Genomic DNA, 20,324 nt, shown 5'->3' with positions numbered 1-20,324 from the left:
AACTTCTCCAGGTAGAGATAGAGTTTATAAATTAATCCTGGGTAAAATAAATACATCGGCCAATCTTGGTACAAACATTCCTGCCTCTGATTAATCTGAATTCCAGGACGTGTGGCATGCATTTCAAAAGGATGAAGAAGCAGGAAAGATGCTCTCCCAGCACTCAGCACAGCGTATTTGCATCAATGTGACCTCAAAGCCACAATGCCTGGGCAGGTGGCAGGATGAGACTCGCAGTTATTATGCAAAAGTACAACTTGCTGTGCTATTCCTTCACGCCTCCTTACCCAGGCAGGGAGCTCCAGGTGCACGGTGCTTGCTGCTGCCAGGCCTGGAGGGTTTGGCTCTGAACCCCAGGTACAGGATGGGATGCCCTGAGCCCACAGCCCCACACCAAGGGGCACAAACTGAGCCTTCCAAGGCTTCCTGGCTGCTCTAAGATATTTATAAACAAGTGCCCACAACTCCAGTTGTGCTTTCCTGTGTTATGCTAACTACAGGCACCTATAGAAGCGATCAATAATAGTCTGTGCCATACCCAAAGTACCCTAAAATGTTAAGTGCAGGAACCCTCACAGACAAGACATTACGGCATTTATAGAGGCTGCACTGCTCTAACAAAAGCTATTTATACACTAACTCAGCAGAGCTGAAGTGTTCATCTGCTAGCAAAATTGGCTGGGTGGTTTAAAGAGGATCCAGGGCCAGAAGTCTGAGCAGCTCTGTTGTCCCATATCAGGTGTAGCCCTACACTGAGCCAGCTCCCAGAGCAACCAGCAGAAAGAAAATGCATGAAAGCTGCAACTGAGCATTCACACATGAGGAGTGTAAGGGCATCAGGGGTATCTCAATCCACTGGGAAGAAATCATCTCAATTATACTGTTTTACTGCAGTGCTAAGGCAAGGCTGTCCAGCTTGCCATGCAAAGCCCATGAGCACAAAGAGGACACAGAGCTGTCCTTCAGTCAAGGTGCACTCAGCTTGACTCACCCACCTGAGAGCCAGAGAAGCAAAGGCTCCTCTGGCCACATCCCTACCAGCCATGTCAGCCCATACCTTCCATGACACTGGCACCACTGGCTCCTCCTTGGCTGTGCCACTGCACAAAGTCTTGGTTAGTTGCTATCAATGCCCTAATTTATCATTCTTTGCAGAGTGTTAAGTGTGCATTATATATCTGATAGGCTTCACTTTAGCAGACACCACTTGTTGGTGTAATATAGGTACAGTCTGAAGAGAAGTACTAAGTACCTTCCTCATTAAATGAAAACACAGTGGTCCCAATCACTGCCTTCAATTCCACAGTGAAATTCCCTCTTTCACCATGGACACAATACAATTGCCAATTAAAAAGTGAAAGCAGAACTCAGTGCAATACTAAAGCAATTAAACAGGAAAAAAGTCACGAGAGCAGGATGAACACAGTCTACTGGGGAAGAAAAAATGAAATTAGTCCTTTAAAAGCAACTGTAAAAAACCTGTATGTACTGGATTTGATTTTAAGAAAATGTTAGCAATAATACATATGCTCAGTTGAGTTGCCCAGAAGAATTAAAGAGAAAACAGAGTTTATAAAATACACTCAGAAAGCAATACTATTGTTCTGGTTTATGTACTGTCCCTGCCATACGCTGCTGTACTTCCAAATGCTTCAGAGATCACAAAGTGCTCTCCCATCCCCAAAATGAAGCCCAGCAAATTGCTAATGACAACAGTTAAAGCAAGATGTGGAAACCCAGTCTAAAAATGAACAATGTCAGAAACAGCACTCTGGTTTAACAGGCCTAACCAGGCAGCCAAGGGCAGCTCACAGGCTGGTCCTCCCAGCAGACTCCTCTAAAGAGCCAGGGCAAATCAGGAATTACTAATTACGAGTATCCAAGGAGGATGCAGTGACATTTCTTTGTAAGGCTGGAGCATTTTGTGGCTATTAAACTGGCTTTTAACCTCTCATCCCATCACACAACTCCTCTGAGTTTTGTGGTCCCAGCATAAACCCTGTGGAAAAGAGCTGACACTACAAATTCCCAGCTCTTATCATTAAAGGTAGCCGGATCCTGATCTTCAACCAATTTAAGACAGAGATGATGCAGGGCATGAATTATCTCCTTTCCTGGCAGGCAGCCTCTCCAGGGAAGGGGGCTCTTCATGCAATCAATGGGATGAGCACCATTGTCTTTAACAGGGTGAGCTGGGCCATGAAAGCACCCCCCCTGCCAAGCCCAGGGCACACACGACGGGGAGCCTGCAGATTTTGGCTCCACAGCAGCCAGACCAGGCAGCTCTGGAGATCAAATCAAGATCAGACCTGGCAGCACCCCAGGGCACAGTATCTGCTTTGACATTTTCAATGCCCTGTGGATGCCTCCAGGAGCAAGCTGAAGGTGAGCTGCCAGAGGCATAACAGCCAGTACAAACTCCTTCCCCAGGTAGTTCAAACTCACAGTAACCTTGCTGTTAACTCCCAGAAAACTTAATTTCAAGACAGAACTGAAGTCCTCTAATGTTACCTCTTCTAAAAGCTTACCTTGTGCTCCAGAACAAAAATAAAGTTCTAAACACAAGGGAATGAAAGGGTTACATGATCTGTGTGTTAGGCAGGTCTTAAAGTGTTCCAATGTCTGGGCAACTGGTAAGAAGGGGGATCTGACCTGAAATATCTAAAAATTCCTATGTGTTTAGGAAGCTTTACCAGTAAACTCAGCTATCGATCAGAGTACTGACCCTTTCAAGCTTGCACAAACCTAGAATTTTAATATCTCCTCCAGGTATCAAGAAGAAATTCCAAACTAAGGCCAAGTCTTAACAATACCAAATAATGTTCTTTTAAAATTTGCTATTATATCATGCTACTAAACTGCTGACAGTGAAGCACTTTCAGGTATCCTGTGAGCATCTCTAGCATTAACCACTGTGGAAACAAATATTCTTGGACAACAAAGCAACCAAAGAGCTTCAGGATGCCCAACTGCACACACTCATCCCTTAACATAAATATTGTTCTGAGACTCTAACATGCACAAACTCTTGAGATTTTCTTGCTCAACCTCTAAATCTCAGGTTAATTTCATTTTGTCCACCTCCACTCTTGGCTTAAAACCCAAGACAGAGTGGTGTAACAACCTTCAGACGAGCTCACTTTCAGCTCCTAAGCTGAGAGCAATGAAACACTCAGTCCTGCAGGTCATAGGCCTCCCCTCAGCAAACATCATCCAGCAAGATGCAGGACATTCAACTCAGAACAGTAATTCCCACCTCAGGAAGTCAGAGGAGGTGCAGCTCAAGGCACTGCACAACTCCCATCTGCGGGATGCAGGAACACACAGCCAACTGCAACGAGCAGGGAGTTATCTCAGGGAAAAGGTGGTGTTTCAAAAGCAAAACAGGCAACAGCTTCCACTCTCAGGCTTCGCTTAAAGCAGATGCTATTTGATTTTTAAATCCACACCTATATACAGTTACAGTGAGTGAAAATGTCTGTGATCATTGTGTTACTCACGAGTTGCTCTAATTATTAACTACAGCTCCGTGGCCTATGGTGCCCTCTCCAAAGCACCTGCAGGAACATCTCCACTACCATTAACAGAAATACCAGTCCTGACCTCAAGGGGACCTGTCTGGGAGCAGCCAGAACCCTGCAATGCTGCAGGAAAGAGAAAGGTTTGCAGCACATGGGACTGTCCTGCTCCAGCTCCATCAGTCACTGCCTCCACCTGCCCCTCCTGTCCATGGAAACAAGCACACCAACCCACTGCCACCACAACCCTCTGGACTTCAATGAAGCAGAAAGAAAAAGGCTAAAACTCTATAGAGAAAAGCTGCCTGCTGGTTTGCTTCTTACACCGAATTGTTCCTCCAGCATCAGCCTGTCCCCTCCAAACTGCTTTTATATCTTGCTGTACAAAATGTCTTTTTCTTCTCAGGGAGGCTGGAACATCTCATAGGAATGATGACCGGATTTCACAATATGTGGTTTTGAAGGTTGGTGTTAAATTTGACACTGTAGCTCCAAAGTAATTGTGACTAACCACTAAATCAGCATGTGTAATGGATTCCTCTGAACATTTATAGCTAGCAGTTCCATTATGCTCTAATCTGGAAAATGTCTAAACGACTCTCCACAAAAATTAGATGGGAACATAAATGTCTTGATAAAAACAAGATTCCAGAGATACTCCACTTAACCACAGTGACTTCTAAAACATAATGTCTAGTGCAATAGCATCCACTGGAGCGCAGTCATTTGCTATTTGATTTTTAAACCCATGCTTTGAGACATCAATCTAAAGGGCATCAAGTCTATGCGAAAGGTGAAACAATTAAGAACAAACCTCTAGGACAGTGCTGGGATCTGCAAGGAGAGTGAGTGGCAGCCAAGGAAATGAGGAGCACCAAGAGGCTGCCTGGGAGCTGTGGAGGGAAGCTGCCTCTCCCTGCTGCCAGAGGGTAAGCTCAAAGTCATCCTGTGTTCCTGGATGCTCATCCCTGAACATCATTTAAATGAAAACCCCTCAGCCCACAGGAGAACAACACATTTTAAGAACTGTCTGTCCTGGTTCAGATTCAACCTCTTCCTAAAGCTGTGATTTCCAAACTCAGAAGGTCTGGGGATAACACAGCTCCTAAGAGAGAAACACCACCTTAGAGATCTTGTCTGCCCTTTCTTATGCAGAAAATGATGCCAGAAAAAGGCCTTTATGCAATCAAACCACAATAAAAATAATACAATTAGCTAAGCATACAAGAAGCAAAAGAGGGAAGCATTACTGATTCATTCCATTTTCCTGGAAAAGCTTGAGCTGTGCTCAAGCAGAGGACAAGTTGAAATTTTCCATTAGTAAAAAAAAAAAAAAAGGAAAAAGCTTGTTTAAAGAGAGAAGGGGAAAACACACCTAGGTTAGTGTTCAAGTACAGCACAAATTTTACCACAAAATCTCTGCTAGGCAGAAACCCTGCTCCCAGCCGAAGGAGCAGTGGAGCTTGCAAAAATGCTGCTCATTTAACACAAAAACTGTGTAGAAAATAAAGGCCATAAGAGAATCTCAATCTTCAAGCAAGGAGGGAACAGACAATTTTTTTACAGTCCTCTCCGAAAATTTTCCTCCAGCTTCCCAGTCTGGGGGGCACCTGGGAGGGGGAACAGGCAGTGAGGAAGAGGAGGCTGGGATGCGACTGCTGCAGGTGACCCCAAAGAGCTCACAGCACTTGCAGCCTGGAGTGATCTCATCTTACTCTGGGCCAGCAGCACAGGCGTCAGTCTAAACCAGGGACTTTAAAACACTTCACCACTACACTTTCCTGAGCTGTACTGTGCACTCCTACACCACAACCAAGGATCAAAGCCAAGTGATTGCAGCACATCCCAGCCCGGCTCCCTGCATTAAAGTGAAGGGGGTTGCTTTTGTCCTTAACAGAAAGGGATGTTTCATCTCAGCTGCTCAAGCAAAGATGAAAAACCTCTTGCAAAATAAAAGAATGTCGTCCACATAAGCTAAAAAGTCTGTCTTCTGCTCCTCACTTCTCCAAACATCCAAGACTGGCTCCCAGCAGCTATCACACTGCAGATTTTAGGATCACTTACACAAGCACAGATCATGCCCTTGTACACAAGGACACAATGTACTCCTCAGCTTCCATAAATCCTACAGTAACCTAAATCCAAAAGAAAGCACATCTCCCAAGTCCTGTAATAGAGCCCAACACAAACTTCCACAAATACAAAAAAAAAGGAATGACTTCTGGCAGCCCAGAACTGCAATTCCTGCCTTTACATTGCATCCCAGATGCCTGCTTCCTCTTTCCACAGGAAATTACATCAGTCCTCTGCTATAATCAAAATTATTAGCCATGCCTTTGAAGATACAGTCCTACATAGGCAAGCCAGTTGGAAATGCTCATGTGTCCAGGGACTTCTGTCTGCCAAGTGTTTGGTGGGAAGAGATGAGGTTCCCACCCCAAAGCTGTTCTCAATAAGGGTCTTGAGAAGCCAAATACATGAAAGTCACAGGAAAGAACGTTGGTAACATGCGCTGCCAAAAAAAAGCAACTCACTTGACAGACTGTGTTACCTTCTCTTGATGATCAGATTTCATCTTGAGTGCCCATCACCACAGATAACAGACCTCAGGTTTAACCAACCTAACCTCCATTCTAAACAACTAAAGGTACTGGGAACTCCAACATGCTCTGAGACATACAAATATCCTTTAAAAGAGTTTTAATCACTAGAGAAAAGAGACCAGAATATCACTTATCTTGATGGACCATTTTATAAGACATTAAATATTTTTACTGTAAGGGAAAAAATAAAGTATGATACTGCACTTTATACCCATAACTCTTCTATGATTACAGAGGTTTATTGCAGGAAGCAATTCACCTTCCTGACATCAGATGATACATGAGGAAAAGCAGAAGCAAAAATGTTCCGCTAATTTCAGAAAAATAACATAACATGATGGGAAAAGCAAAACCAACTCTTCAGAGAATAAACAAGAGAGCCTTAGATTCCTTAAAAAAGCCTATAATTGCAATTTCCAAAGTACAGTTAATTTGTAACATTTAATACACAAGTTGTCATCAGCCTTAAACCTCAATTTCCAGACTCAGCTGTACCTGGGAGAGCAGCAGGATGGGCTGAGCACACAACCAAATCCTCCAGCACAACTGCTGAGCCTCCGCAGCCAAGCCAGAGAATCTGCTTATATATTTTACAAATAACCAGATCCCTCCAATAATCCAGGCTCTGAGAAATTTTTATCTCACCATGAGCTCAGTTATTCTTAAGTCCTTTCTGTGTTTTTTTCTCTAGGCTGCCTGATACACTGACCAATTTTATAAAAAGGATTGACTGGCGGGAGGTCTGGATTCAGGTCAAACAGAGTTGGCCTTTTTAGTGTGCTCTTTCAGATGCTGATGGAAAAGAGATCTAAAGCTCTCATTTTCACCTATACCCTCAAACAAACCAGGATGCCTGCCCAGGAAAGGCATCTCTTCCCACAGCTTTCTCCTGCAGAGGCCTGGCTGTCACACCGAGTCTGAAGCAGCTGCTGATTTTGGTTCTCCAGGTCCCCAACCCAAGGCTGATATACCAGCCAGGATGGACAACATCACATGGATCCATCACCTTACCCAAGCTGCTCCCCAGGTCTTTGGGTCCTGTAGCAGGGAATCTCAACTCTCCCTTGTCTCAGCAAGTCTCTGCACCCTCTGCTTGTCTTGGTGCACACACAGCTGCAGCACTGACCACCCCAAGGTGTAAGACAGCAGGAATTGTAGCAGGGGAAAGCTGATATCCCAAACAAGAGAGAAGACACACAGAACCCCAAGTATGCAGAGCACAAAACTTTGCCACTCCAGGGCAGCACAATGCACTGACACCATTACTGATCCCTATTCTGCAAAGCCCTCAGCAATAAATTTAAACACTTTGAGCCCATGCTTAAAGCAATATATTTAAGTACTTTTGGTAACACAACGGAGTTCAGGCTTGACAAGACATAGTTTGTGTGCCTCTTAAAAGCTAGTGATGCACAACCTCCTTCTGATCCCATCTCCAGAAATATCAGCACCATTACGTGCTTACACTTAAATGTCCCGATAAATAAATTTTAAAACATTTATGGCAGATTTTTCCAAAAGCTGTATTGTACTAAGCCCCAGGCCACATGTAATTAGCACTTTCATCCTTGCAAGGAACAAAACAGCTCAGTAACTCAAAAGACAGGGCAGTGCTAACACATTTCCTGTACAATATCTTCTGCTGACTGTATTTCTAGCAAAACTGCAATTTCTTCTTGCACATGGTAGCATGTTAACTATGCCACAAAATACTGGGTGTAAAGCAGCTTGCAGAACTCTTTTCCTAGCCACTGCCCTCTTGTTCAGCTGTTCTGCATCACTGCTAGCAAACTGTGAGCTCCAATCTCCAGCAGGTATTATCAGCAACACCCCATAAATCTAACTCAGTAAGGAAGTTGTCTCTATCCATAAAATTCTGAGAGCGCTTGTATTCCAACCCAGAACACTGCTGACATCCACAATGCAACTATCAGCATGGAAAGTGAGCCAGTAGAAGGCTGGCTCATCTCAGGAAAAGAAGCTGCAGGTGCAACTACTCTTTTCATTTGTTTTCTGCCTCTTCTCTGGAAATGGGATGAAAAAAAGGCTTTCATAACTCTGCTTTGCAAAATCCATCAGTTATGTTTATGGGCTCACCTGGGGTCTATCTGAAGCAGGACTGACTTAAATGGCAATACAAGATAGTCTTGCAAATTAACAGAGTTTAAGAGATACAAGGAACTGACTTCTGAAGGAAGTCTCATGTCAAGAAACTGAAGCTTCTCCTAGGTCTCTTCTACCACTAGATCTACTTCTGATGGTCTAGTCTCCTCCACTGTGAGCAGCAGCAGCTTTGACAACCATGAGACAAAGCAGCAGCTTCAAGCACAGCAGTTTCATTCCTACTGACTTTGGTCAGGACATCTGGTGTCAGACACCCAAAGTCTCCTGTCTGGAGGGCAGGTCCTGGCTTTTCTCACTACACCCTTCAGTCAGAGCACCAGGGTCACAAACACACCTTTAGAGCATGATTAGATCTTACTTTTAGGATCTTCCTAAGTTCCTTTCAAAGAGCAAAGTTGTACAGTGCTTCATCCATGAAAAGGAGCGAAACCAAGATGATGCAAGAGGTCTGGCCTGGAAGCACTGAGTGTGTGACCCCACTCCAGCGTTCCTTTCAAAGAGCAAAGTTGTACACTGCTCCATCCATGAAAAGGGGTGAAACCAAGATGATGCAAGAGGTCTGGCCTGGAAGCACTGAGTGTGTGACCCCACTCCAGCAGCCACATGGACAGGGAGCTTCCCCCTTACCTTCCTGGGAAGGGAAGGAACACCACAGCCCTCCCAGGACACCAGCACATACCCAGCAGGCTGCAGTCACCTGGCACTACAGCACTCTGGTTTTCTATTTAAACACTACAGCTTCCCCAAATTCAAACTGAACAAATAACAAATAACACAAATATTTCCAGTACCTCTACCTAGGACTAGTCACATATAGGCAGCAAAGCTACTACATGCAGCCAGGCTAGGAAATCCAACATCCTTTATGCTATGTACAGATGGAAAGATATCCTTGTGCAAAGATCTGAATTACACAGACGAGGCAGTGGCTGAGAGGAGATGACAGACTTGGTGATGAAGACAGGACTCATGCCAGGTGTAATGTCCTGGCTTCTCAAATCCCACTCTCATGTTTATGTACCACTTTTCTTTCATGCAGACCAGACTTAAGCAGCAACATGCCACATGAAAGCCAAACAACTGACCCTTATAGTCAGCTGCATTTGAAACCAAAAATTCTACCGCACATTTTATTGACCTATAGTTACTGGAAATCACCAAAGTAAAAAAAAAAACCCAAACCTACTGAAGTTTTGGCTAAAGATGTGCACTTAGTAAAAAAGAAAATGGGGTGACCATGCCAAGACAAGCTTGTTCTCTTACCAGAGACTGACTTGCAGCACACAAGAATTGAAGGAGTTAAAGACTAATTTATGCCATTTATGTTTTTGCAAGTCACTCAGCTACCATCCAGCAGGCACATCCTGTTGTGTCTGACATTTCCTTGAGCACTTTTGTCTTCTCCATTCTCTGTGCTACCACTGCTCTGATTAGATCCAACACCCCCCACAGAAAAAGAAACAGCTCTGTGAAAGGCAGAAGCCACACAGCCATCTTCCTCCCCGTCTACAGCTGGTGGAATTAGTTCCAGGAGGAACAAAAACTGGCACTCTTCTGAAAATGCTGCAGGGACAGACACCTCCTCCCACCTCCAGCCCCCTTTGAGTCCTCCATGGGGAGAAGAACCCCCACAGCACCTTCCCCATCAAGATGAGTTAACTGCTGGCAAAAAACATGATAAAGTTAGTATCTGGCAGGTTTTGCTTAAACAGGACACAAGTTTACTCCAAATAACTCTCTCTGAACCCACAGTAAAAAAAAAAAAAACTTGCTACCTCAGAATGGCTTGGGATTGCTCCAGGGACTAACTTTCCCACAGGCAAAAGGAAATGCTCTCCCCTCAGTTACCCTGAAAAAGAAACTCTCAAAAGCAGCTTCTCTGGCTCTGACCAAGGAAACATTGTTTCGCTTAACAGGGGGGTTAAAATAGTTGCTTTTCTCTGAGCCCAAGGAAGGCTGGAGGAAATAATCAGTGGCAGAGAGTGTTTCAGTCACTCAGTTTGGGCATCTGCCGAAGGATCTTACAGTTCAAACAGAGCACTGAATGAGCAGACTGCCATTGCTGGGAGCCTTGCAATGTTTTAACTTAGCCCCCCAAAAAAAACCAAAAAAGATTTATGGCAGACTTGATCTTCCAGCTACTTGGACCTCTAAGAGCATCAAAACTGCACAATCCTTTTGATTACGGGAAATTAGGAGCGTTTGCTACAAGGATCTCATGAAAGGCATACTCTTCTTCATGCCTTTATGGAAATGTGCAAAATCATTTATGCTACAAGATTATCTCCCTCGTAGCTGCATATATTTAGTTATATTACATCAAAAGTTTGGCTCCTTCAGAGTTGGATAAGCAGCTGAGAAGCAAGAAGTAACATGATTTGAGTCTCACCCCTAATGGATCTTATGATTTATAGGCCTCTAAAGACTAATGATTTTTTTCAAGACTAAAAAAGAGGAGATTTCACTCAAAGCTGTATATAATAGCTTAAATGGATTCTGTCTTTAAAAGCTGAGAAAGAAGGCTAAAGTTGGGGAAGAAAAAAAGCTGGTCCTAATTGCCACTTATTCAAAAACATTATCTTGTTACATGCATATATTCACTATCCACCCAGAGATATGGGAGTGGATGGAAAAGACAACAGCACATTAAGTGTTTAGACTTTCTATTTCCACAAAACCCACCCCACTCGATGTTAAACACAGGTCCCACCCAATGAAAACACATTAAAGGAAATCTACATTGGCTGTTTACATCAGCAGTATGAACTTAAGTGCAAAAGAATAGATTGCTTTGGCTTCTTAGTCTCACATTAGCAAATGCAATTATCTTTCATTAATTTTACAGAGTGTTCACAGTAGAAATTAAATAATTTCTTCATGTCTAAGAAAAACTTTACCGTGTTAATTATTCATAAATACCAAAGTCTCCTACTTATTACTCATCACAAATGTGATTCGTTTCAATAACGCCTGAATAATTCGGTGCTACCCTATTAGTCCCAGAACACAATGTACAATTGCCAGCATCAGCAAGTCAATCACAAACAAGAATCCACGCTTGCCAGCTGCCAAGGGAGAAGAGGAGGAGGAAGAAGAAGGCAGGAATGGCATTTTCCCCCCACCCCAGTCGCTGTGCTGCCTCCATCATCCCACAGAAAAGCAGAGTCCCACATCTCCTCTCCTGGCTGGCTTTGCTTCCACCCAAGATGCTGCAGACTCAGGCACTGCTCAGGCTGGAATTCCATCCCCAAACTGGGAGCAGGGAACCAGGCTCCCCAGGGACCAAGGCAGCAGCTGGGGATGCTCCACAGCTTTGCTTCCCTGTGTATTTACATCTGGGCAGGCAGCTATCCAGCAATGGGAATTAACTGATCGAGAAGGGAAAGGGAGATTAAATCCTCACAAGTATGTAAGGAGCCTACAAGGATAATTCCAAAAATGGCTGAGGGCTGCTCACACACAGTAATCCCTGCAGAGTGAAACAAAGCCCAGGCACCATTGCTGCAGCAAAGTGGTTAAATAAGGAATTAGCCAGAGTTTGGTGCCCTGGCCGCTTGGCTGCTCAGCAGGTTGAGCTTATGGGAGGGGAAGAGATGACTGAAAAGTTACTGCAGGAATAAAATAAGCTGAATATGCTGGAGTTACTGAAGAAATAATACGAAGTCTTGTAACTTAAAAAAGATAAACTTGTCCACATCACCAAAATCTTAAGAGTTGCACCAAATCACAAACACACATAATTTTTTTCCATAGAAATGTCAAGAAAACCTTTGACACAAGGCTCATGGGTTGACATGGGTTCCATCCAGCCCAGTTGTCCTGCCCTTGGCATGGCTCCCTGGACCCTGCTGCACTTCCCAAAGCCTGTGTCTTCTCAGAAAGACACATTCCAGCATCCCATTTTCAGTCACATATCAATTATTTTTGCTTTCTAGCAAGTTACGTGAGCTAATTTGGGCCGATGCCATACAGAAATGCTGCCTTTATTATTACAGTTGTGGAGAAAGTAAATTAATGCAAAGGATTGCACACAGAGGCCTAATCCATTTGAGGTAAATCAATGCATTGCACATTTAAATTGCTCTGCTTTCCTTCAGAAAAGTACATTGAAGTGATTCATTAGGCACTGAACTGTTCACAGAAACAGACCAATTCTCTTAGGCATGCCAGTGCATCTCTGCTAGTTAAATTTAAAAAGCAATCAAATCTACTAATAAGTCCTTTTTGCCGACATTTACATCAGTAGAGAACATGATTCCTGACAATTCAGATTAAATAAATGAAGCACAAATTAATCTCAGTTAATATGTCTCAGAACCAATGCTTGACTTGTTAAAGTTAAAAATCTGTCTTTTAATAAAAATAACTTATTGGTAATGCCTGACTTCCAAGTGCCTTTGATAACCTTTATTAAAGGTTATAAAGTTATCAAGCGAGATCACAAGGCACAATCTGTGCCTATTTTAATACCGTCAAAGCATTTATTTATAATTTAATTAGAATATTTATAAATTCCAAAAGAAAAATTAACAGAAAGGTACCCTTTTAATAAAAAGTAATCAATTCTTAGTACAGCAACACCATGACACAGTGTTCAAATTCCCACTCTCTTCTTTAGGGAGGACCAACTCAGATAATATATAGAATAAACAATTCAAGGTATAACACCTGTGCTCATATCATACTCTACTGCAATCACTGAGGGTTATTTCTGCAACAATTAATACCTTTTCTCTACCCACAAGAAATTCTCCAAATTTAAAGTAAAAGGCAGTAGGAAACATATACTTTCAAATAACTGAAAGTCAATTTGCTCTTTATTAAAGACTTAGAGAACTGAAGAGACCTAATATGAAAAATTATTTTAATCCCTTTAAGAAGTCCAACACTTTATCTGCAAAACCAGCAATATCAATTTAGGGAACTTTGCAAGTCCTATAGCTCAAACCTAAAAAACCCATGAAGTTTATAACCAAGCCTTTCAAGGTTAGTCCTTGTAATGGGATTAGGTAAAGGAAACACTTGTACTTAGGTAAACAGTGCTTTGTCCTTCCCCTCAGAATCCATTTTTCACTCTGTAGGGTGGTTCACTGCTCCTACTGCTTTGGTCCCAACAGGTGCCATGCAGGAAAATCCAGCTGCTAAAACACTTGTACTTATGAAAAAGGGGTTTTGAGGGGAAGGGCAAGGCACTTTTTCACTCTGTAGCCTGGTCCACTGCTCCTACTGCTTTGGTCCCAACAGGTGCCATGCAGGAAAATCCAGCTGCTGAAGGTGCACGTTTGTGTGTGGCAAGATAGCACTCACTGCAAATCCCACCCTGCAAGCACCAGGCTGAAACAAGCAGGGTCATTAGGAGATCTTGCTGATCAATGAAGCAGCTCAGAGCCACTCAGACCTGGCAGCATCTCTGCAAAAGCTCTGGTTTTTCATTGTGGGTTTTTTTTGTTTGTTTTTGGTTTTTTGTTTGGTGGTTTTGGTAGGTTGTTGTTTTGGGGTTTTTCTGCTTTGTAATTGTTGCTCAGTTTTTCCTGGGGAGTTTCAGTGATGTCTATTTCAAGGGCAGCAGCACCCTCCTGGTGCTCTGGCCAGAGCCCAAGTCACAGCAGGTCACCCCATCTGCTCGCTCCAGCCTCCAGCCCAGCTGTGCTGGTCCCCTCTCCCCCCAAGCTTCACCCCAGCACTGGGGGACTCTACCCTTGGAAATGGTGTCTGCTCCACCAGCTCCAGAGGTTTTAAACTGTCCACCTCCTGCTGCAGCCTGCATTATCCACCCACAGTCTTGGGGGGCCATGGGACCCTAAAGCATCTCTTCTGCCTACAAGGCAGATTTATGGGGCTTAACTATTCCCCAACTTCCACCACTACAGGTGAAACACAGAGTTCATCCACTTGCACAGCCATGTAACACCTCTGCAGCAGGGAGAGGCACACTCAACAGCTGCTAAGTACCAAACCCTACAAATTCATTTTCTCTCCCTGGCAGTGCTACAGATGGATGGTTTTCCCCCTCCACACCAAAGCAGCTCACTGGGAAACTGTTACCAATACGTTTGTAGTTACCTACACACAGCACCATGACAAAAACTCGCTGTGGGAAAACTAGAAACTAAACTAACCCCATCTCAATTATACCCAGTATTGCAGAGCTCAGAGTGGATGACTCCACATTTTCAAGAGCAAGTGGATTAAGCTGTTCAGCCAAGAGACACACACTGTGTTTCCAGTTGGCTAGGAAATATTTCAACCTTTTTTTTTTTTTTCAGATTTTTGTAAGACTCAACTTGGAAGGGTTGCAGTAACACACAGGGACAAGATAAGAACATCCATGCATTGCCAGCAGCTTCTGCCCCACATCACAACAGCCTGGTGCCAACATCAGGCCTCCCAAAAGCCAGCAGGCACCAACCTGGTCCAACAGGCTTGCACCAACAGCACACAAAGTTTCTTCTGATCTCAGACTTTCTGGCTCCAGAGGCAGTTCTACAAGCTCATTCTCCTTTCAACAGGGAACATCTCCTTCCTTTAACGCTACCCAGGAGGAACATCACATACAGCCCGACCTTCAACCACAACCCCACCTCTCACTCAACAAGGGGACAAAGCCATGATACCATTTGAGAATGCTGGTACCTGTACTTGCTGCTAATTCTCATTACAGTTTCCTGTCTAACCTCAAGGCCTTTTGTTTCTTGCAACGGTGCCACTGGATTTACTGCTATAGACAACTTCAGTAGACACTTCCCATAATAATTAGCCAGAGCTGAGAGAAATCTCAGTTCTGTGATGCACAGTTACTTTGGATGCTGGCTCTGTTCAGTGTGCCAAAAGCTTTGAGGCTTCCACAATCAATCAAGTGACCCAAGTCAGTCACTCATGACTAGGAAAAAGCACATTTCTCCTTTCTCACCACTGGTGCCAAGAAGCTGAGACAATCCCCTCCTTTCTGCCACCACCATCAGCCCATTCCTCGTACCTCCCAAGTGGCAGATCCAGAGCACTGAAAGCATCAATTTTGCCTATACCTTCCCCCTTCCCTCTTCTGTGATTTCTGGTGCTGCAGTGGTGAGCAGGGCTAATGGAACAGAAGACAAACAGGAACAGGAGCATATAGAACATACACTCCGATGGGATCCAGGGAGAAAAACCCAAAAACCCCTCCCCACACACACAGAGAACCATGTTCCTCCAGGGGAAGAAGGACCCAAAGGACATCTATTTACCTGCTTGCTACATATTACCACACACAGAGAACCAAGTTCCTCCACGGAAGAAGGACCCAAAGGACATCTATTTACCTGCTTGCTACATATTAAGCAGCACAAGCCACCATTACAAAGAAAATGAAGTTTTGGGAATCTATATGCTCACAGACAGGAAAGCATCATGGTGTTAAATCCACCTCAGGATTGTGTTAAAGCACAATAGCCATCCTGAGTATTTCTACTGCTCCAGTGAAGGAATCTGTGCTCCAAACCTGCAATTCCCAGAGAAAACAGAGGCAGACTACTAACAGAATTAAGAGCAGATACTGCAGGATGACTGCTGCAGGCAGCAAGGCTCTTCATGTGTACACCCTCCAGGCTGATCCCATCACACCCTATCACAGAGATGCTCTGCACCTGGTGCTGAGCATTGCATGGTCCAGGACAGAGTTTCCCTCAGACTAACAAAGACTCAACTTTTAAAAAAACCAAAAGGCCTCTGGAGACCCACCCAGGTAACCAGCAATCTGACAAAAGGACTCGCCACGCCTGAAAAGACAAACATCTGTGCAAAGTAATCACACATAGGTGCAAGCTAAAAGGTTTGATGGAACATTTGGGTATTTCCAGACAGCCCCAAGACAGTAACTATAGATTGCTTGATGCAGCTGCCAAGGAGTTCAAATCACTCTTACAACAGGTCTCACTTTTCAATCACCTCAACTATAAATGCCTTTTCTATAAATTCCTACCCTTATCAAGCCAAGGTTCGCTTGAGAAAATTCTTCTCTGCTCCTGATTGAATCCTTCTCCCTGCCCTCACAACACTCCCCAAATGGGCCTTGCACTCCTCCAAGTTGTTTCCCCTTCTCTCAGGATTTGCACATTGAGGCTGTGACTTCCCTTCCCTTCCCACCAGCACATATGACTGGGGATGGTCAGGCCTCCCCCTAAAACCTCAGTTCAGAAATAGCCAGGCTGACCCCGCTTGGAGCCAGCACGGCTTCCCAGCTTAGACAGCCCCATCCCACACCTACTGCTGCTCTGAAAGCAGCTTTTATCTGCCCAGAAAGGACTTAGACTTCCTGTCTGCTACTGGCAGTAGGTAGAGCTGCTAATTAACCAGTTGTCAGCTGAACCGCTGCTAAATCAAGAGCACAAACTAAAATTAAAGATGAGGTATTAAAATGGGCAGAAAGACTTGAAAGGACTATTGTTCATTTAAGAACTTCTCTTCCTGTATTTTTTAAACATTTAGAAATTGCAGTCCAAATAATTGCTTGTCAAGACATTTTTTTTTGGAGAATAACTGTAGCTATTCAGCAAGCTGTGTAATTAGGTTATTAAAAGTATAATATCATTTGGAAGGCTTTGAGAGAGTAGACCTCTACCTAACACAAAATCATCAGGGCTTCATTTTCCTCCCTCTCTCCTGGCTTCAATCCCAAGTCACAAGTCCTAGCGACCTCTCAGAAGTCAGCTGTGACAGCAGACATTGTTTATAGGATGAGGAACCATCGCTCTGAGCAGGCACATGCACTGCTTCCATTCCAACTCAGGAAAGCATGTCTGGTATCCAACAAAGGAAAAAAAAAATACAAAGCCAAAAGCTGCAGACAAAATCCCAGCTCTCCGAGCCTGATGTCCCCTTCCCCCTCAGGTGGTGGGTTCAGGACAGGGAGCCTCCCATTTTTCTGGAGGGCACTGTTAAGACCAAGCATAGACAGACTGGTCTCTAGGAAAAGAAGGAAATCCCTGACCCACTGCAGGCCAGGCCCATCTCTGGAGAAAGACGAACACTGGAAGCAGTACAGCAAAACAGAGCACATGTTATGTGATTTACATTTTTGCTGACAAATAACATGCTTATAGGACAGGTAAAATCAACTACGTAGCTGCAAGGCTCAGCAGCCTGAAACCAGGAAGCCAATAGACCCAGAGGGCAAGGAATTGGTCCTGATGTTAGCAAATGGGATGTCACAAAAATTAGACAATTAAAATTTAAAGCAGTAGGGAGACAAAAGAGCAGGAATCACAATAGCCAAGTCTGATGAAGAGCTGCTCCTTGGGTACAGGACCATAATGATGCTAAGCATTTTTCTACTAGATGGCAGTGTAGTGTCACACTATATAAAAGGAAATCTAGAAAGAAATTGCTTTGTATTACAAGTGAATCTGTGCTTAGACTTGACTTCAGATAGCATAATATATAACAGTAGCCTCTTTGTAAAGGGACCTGCCATTAGCCTCACAGTGCAATAGGAGTGATACTCTAGTTTCTATTTTCCCACAAAAGAAGGGGAAAAGACACTGAAACCCTGAGCAGTTCTGGTACACGGTACAGCCACAGACAAGCTCCTGAGTCTGTTAAAACCGAAGGTGGGCTCTGATCAAAGAGCTCTGGGAGAGGAGGAAGCAGGTCCTCACTGCTCAGGAGGAAAAATCCCTGGGCTTCTGAAAGGCAGGGGCAACTTCTAGGCAACCCCCTTGCTATGGTCAGGGGAGGCTGGCAATTTCAAAGGAAGATCCCGGGATAAAGACAGAGCACTGCCACTAAAATTCAAAACGCAAGCACAAAATGATCAAGGTTAGGGCTGAAGAACAATGCAACTATTTGCAGGTAACTCAGCCGTAACAGTAACCTCTACTTTGCGTGGCCGCCATCCTGAAGCCAAAACTTCAGGTACCAAGAAGAAGCAGCGGCTCACCAAGCCTCCCAAAGCCAACATTAATCCCTGGCGCACACTGGAGCTCTGCACAGCCAAAGATGGAAAAGCTCCGGGGGAAGCTCGCAGGCAGCCGAAGCAGTTTCTCTGCTGCGAGAGCCGCCCGGGGGTCCCCGCGCTGTGGGGCTGCCAGGCCTGCTCCTGTGTCCCCGGCCTCACCACCCCACGGCGGCCACAGCCGCGACAGCCGGCGGGACATCACTCCACCACCTCCCTGCCGGCGGAGCGGGGCACGTTTTGCCCTTTTGCCCGCTCTGCAGAGCTCGGGGCACGCCGAGCCGAGCCGGGATGCTCGCCTCACACCGCGCTCCCCTCCCTCCTCCCGCCGCAGCACCCGGGCACGGCTGGCACGGCGGGGACTCCCCGGGCACGGCCTCACCTGGAGGGCCGCAGCCGCACCTCCTTCTTGCTGTCCACCACGGAGGGCACGCAGTTGGTGAGCTCGGTCCAGTCGGCGTGCAGCCCGCAGCTCCAGCCGGTGGAGAAGCGGGAGAAGAGCCAGGTCTCCCGCTTGCCGGGCCGGTGGCAGGTGCACTTCTTCTGCCCGGCGCGGCACTCGCAGGGCTGCTCCAGCTGGATGTTGCGGACCAGGTGCCGCCCGAAGGTGGTGCCGCCCGTCTTCTGGATGTGCAGGAACACGATCAGGTCGTCCCCCTTGATGTTGAAGTCCACCCGCCGCAGCAAGTCGTCGGCGGAGAAATTGAAACGGGGAACGAAACGCGCCGGCGTCTCGTCCTCCGCCCGGTACGGGTCGGCGGCGGCGGCGGGGCTGAGAGCGCGGAGCCGCAGCAGCTGGCACTCGGTGCCGGGGCAGACGTACTGCAGCACGATCACGGCGAAGAGGAAGAGCATCACCAGCGCCAGCAGCACCTTGTGGGAGCGGTCCTCCATCGTCGCCGGGAGCGCCGCGCATCGCCGCCGCCGCCCCGCTCAGAGCCTCCGCAGCCGCCGTCGCCTCCGCCGCGGCGGGACCCGCGCCCGGGACAGCACCGGGACAGCACCGGCACAGCCCCCTCCCCATCCCCGGGACCGCCCCGGCACCGGGACAGCACCGGCACCGCCCCGCCCCGCGCGGCTGCTCCGCAGCGGCCCCGAGAATGGGACGGGGAATGGGACCGGCACCGGGACTGGGACTTCACCGGCGACGGCACCAGGACTGGGACCATACCGGCGCTCTGTGCACGGACCGGGAGCGGCGCTCCCGGCGGCGGCAGCCGTGGCGCACCGGGCGCGCTCAGAGCTTGGCCGGCCCGGGATGCTCCGTCCCGCCGTGCCGGAGCCGGAGCGGGCCTGAGGAGCAGGGCGTGCGGGGCCCGTGCCCGCGGTGCTGTGTGTCCCGCGGGGTCACCGTCCGGCGCACACGCGCTCCCGTCCCTGGGCACCGAGCTGTCCGCTTTGTCTCCGCACCGCACGCCGACACCCAGCTTTTTGGGTTTGTTTGGGGTTTTTTGGGTGGAGAGGTAGTGCACCGACTGTTTGTCTGGACGCCCCACGCGGTTTCTGCTGTTTAACCTGGGCTATCTCTGTCAGCATGTTTCAAAACCTCTCTGCGCAAGGAGAGTGTTCTGTAAATAAAACAATAACAACAAGGAATCTGTGGATTTATCCCTGATTACAGTCCTGTGTATATTTGTATGCAAATGTTGTTGAGCCCTCCAGCTGCTGGTGGCTGTTCAGTGAGGCCCGTGGGTGGGAGCACATGGGTGCTCACCCCGTGTCCACCCCGTGTCCACCCCGTGCCATTCCACAGGGACACATCCCCACGTGCCAAGACCTGGCAGGGCCATGGAGCACGACACAGCCAGTGAGCCCGAGGCTTTCCTTTCCCTCTTGGTGCAGCTGATGTTGAGGCAATTAGTGCCTGTGACAACTGCAGCCCGGCAAGAAAAAAGCAATAATAAAAATAAGAGGTTTCTGGCTAAAGGAGGTTTTCACCCCATGCCCTGTCAATGTCCTGTCCTTCATGGAAAAGCAGTCGGGGCAGGACCATGGGTTTGGGCACCCCCAGTTTGACTGATGTGCTCCAATACTTAACTGATGTTACACAGGAACCCCCAATCCCAGGTAGGGCTGGAAATGTCTGAGCATCTCCTTCCCCTCCCCATCACAGCACCTCAGCTTTTGCTTTCCTGTCCCTTGTGATGCCTC

General features: G+C 46.4%; 1 protein-coding gene across 1 annotated transcript in view; it reads right to left on the bottom strand.

The window, feature by feature from the left end:
• HS6ST2 (heparan sulfate 6-O-sulfotransferase 2) overlaps window positions 1-19,149 on the bottom strand; it is a 127,647-nt gene extending 108,498 nt beyond the window's left edge. The window contains exon 1 of the mRNA XM_039717611.1: window positions 18,556-19,149. Within this exon, the coding sequence (XP_039573545.1) occupies window positions 18,556-19,067 (512 nt within the window). The 5' untranslated portion in view covers window positions 19,068-19,149. The remainder of the gene's footprint in view (window positions 1-18,555) is intronic.
• Window positions 19,150-20,324: the final 1,175 nt, after the last annotated feature.

Source organism: Passer montanus, unplaced genomic scaffold, assembly GCF_014805655.1.
Source record: "Passer montanus isolate IOZ18808 unplaced genomic scaffold, ASM1480565v1 scaffold38, whole genome shotgun sequence".
In the NCBI taxonomy this organism is placed as follows: domain Eukaryota; kingdom Metazoa; phylum Chordata; class Aves; order Passeriformes; family Passeridae; genus Passer; species Passer montanus.
Note: the sequence above shows the minus strand (reverse complement) of the source record. Positions and strands in the feature narration are given on the sequence as shown.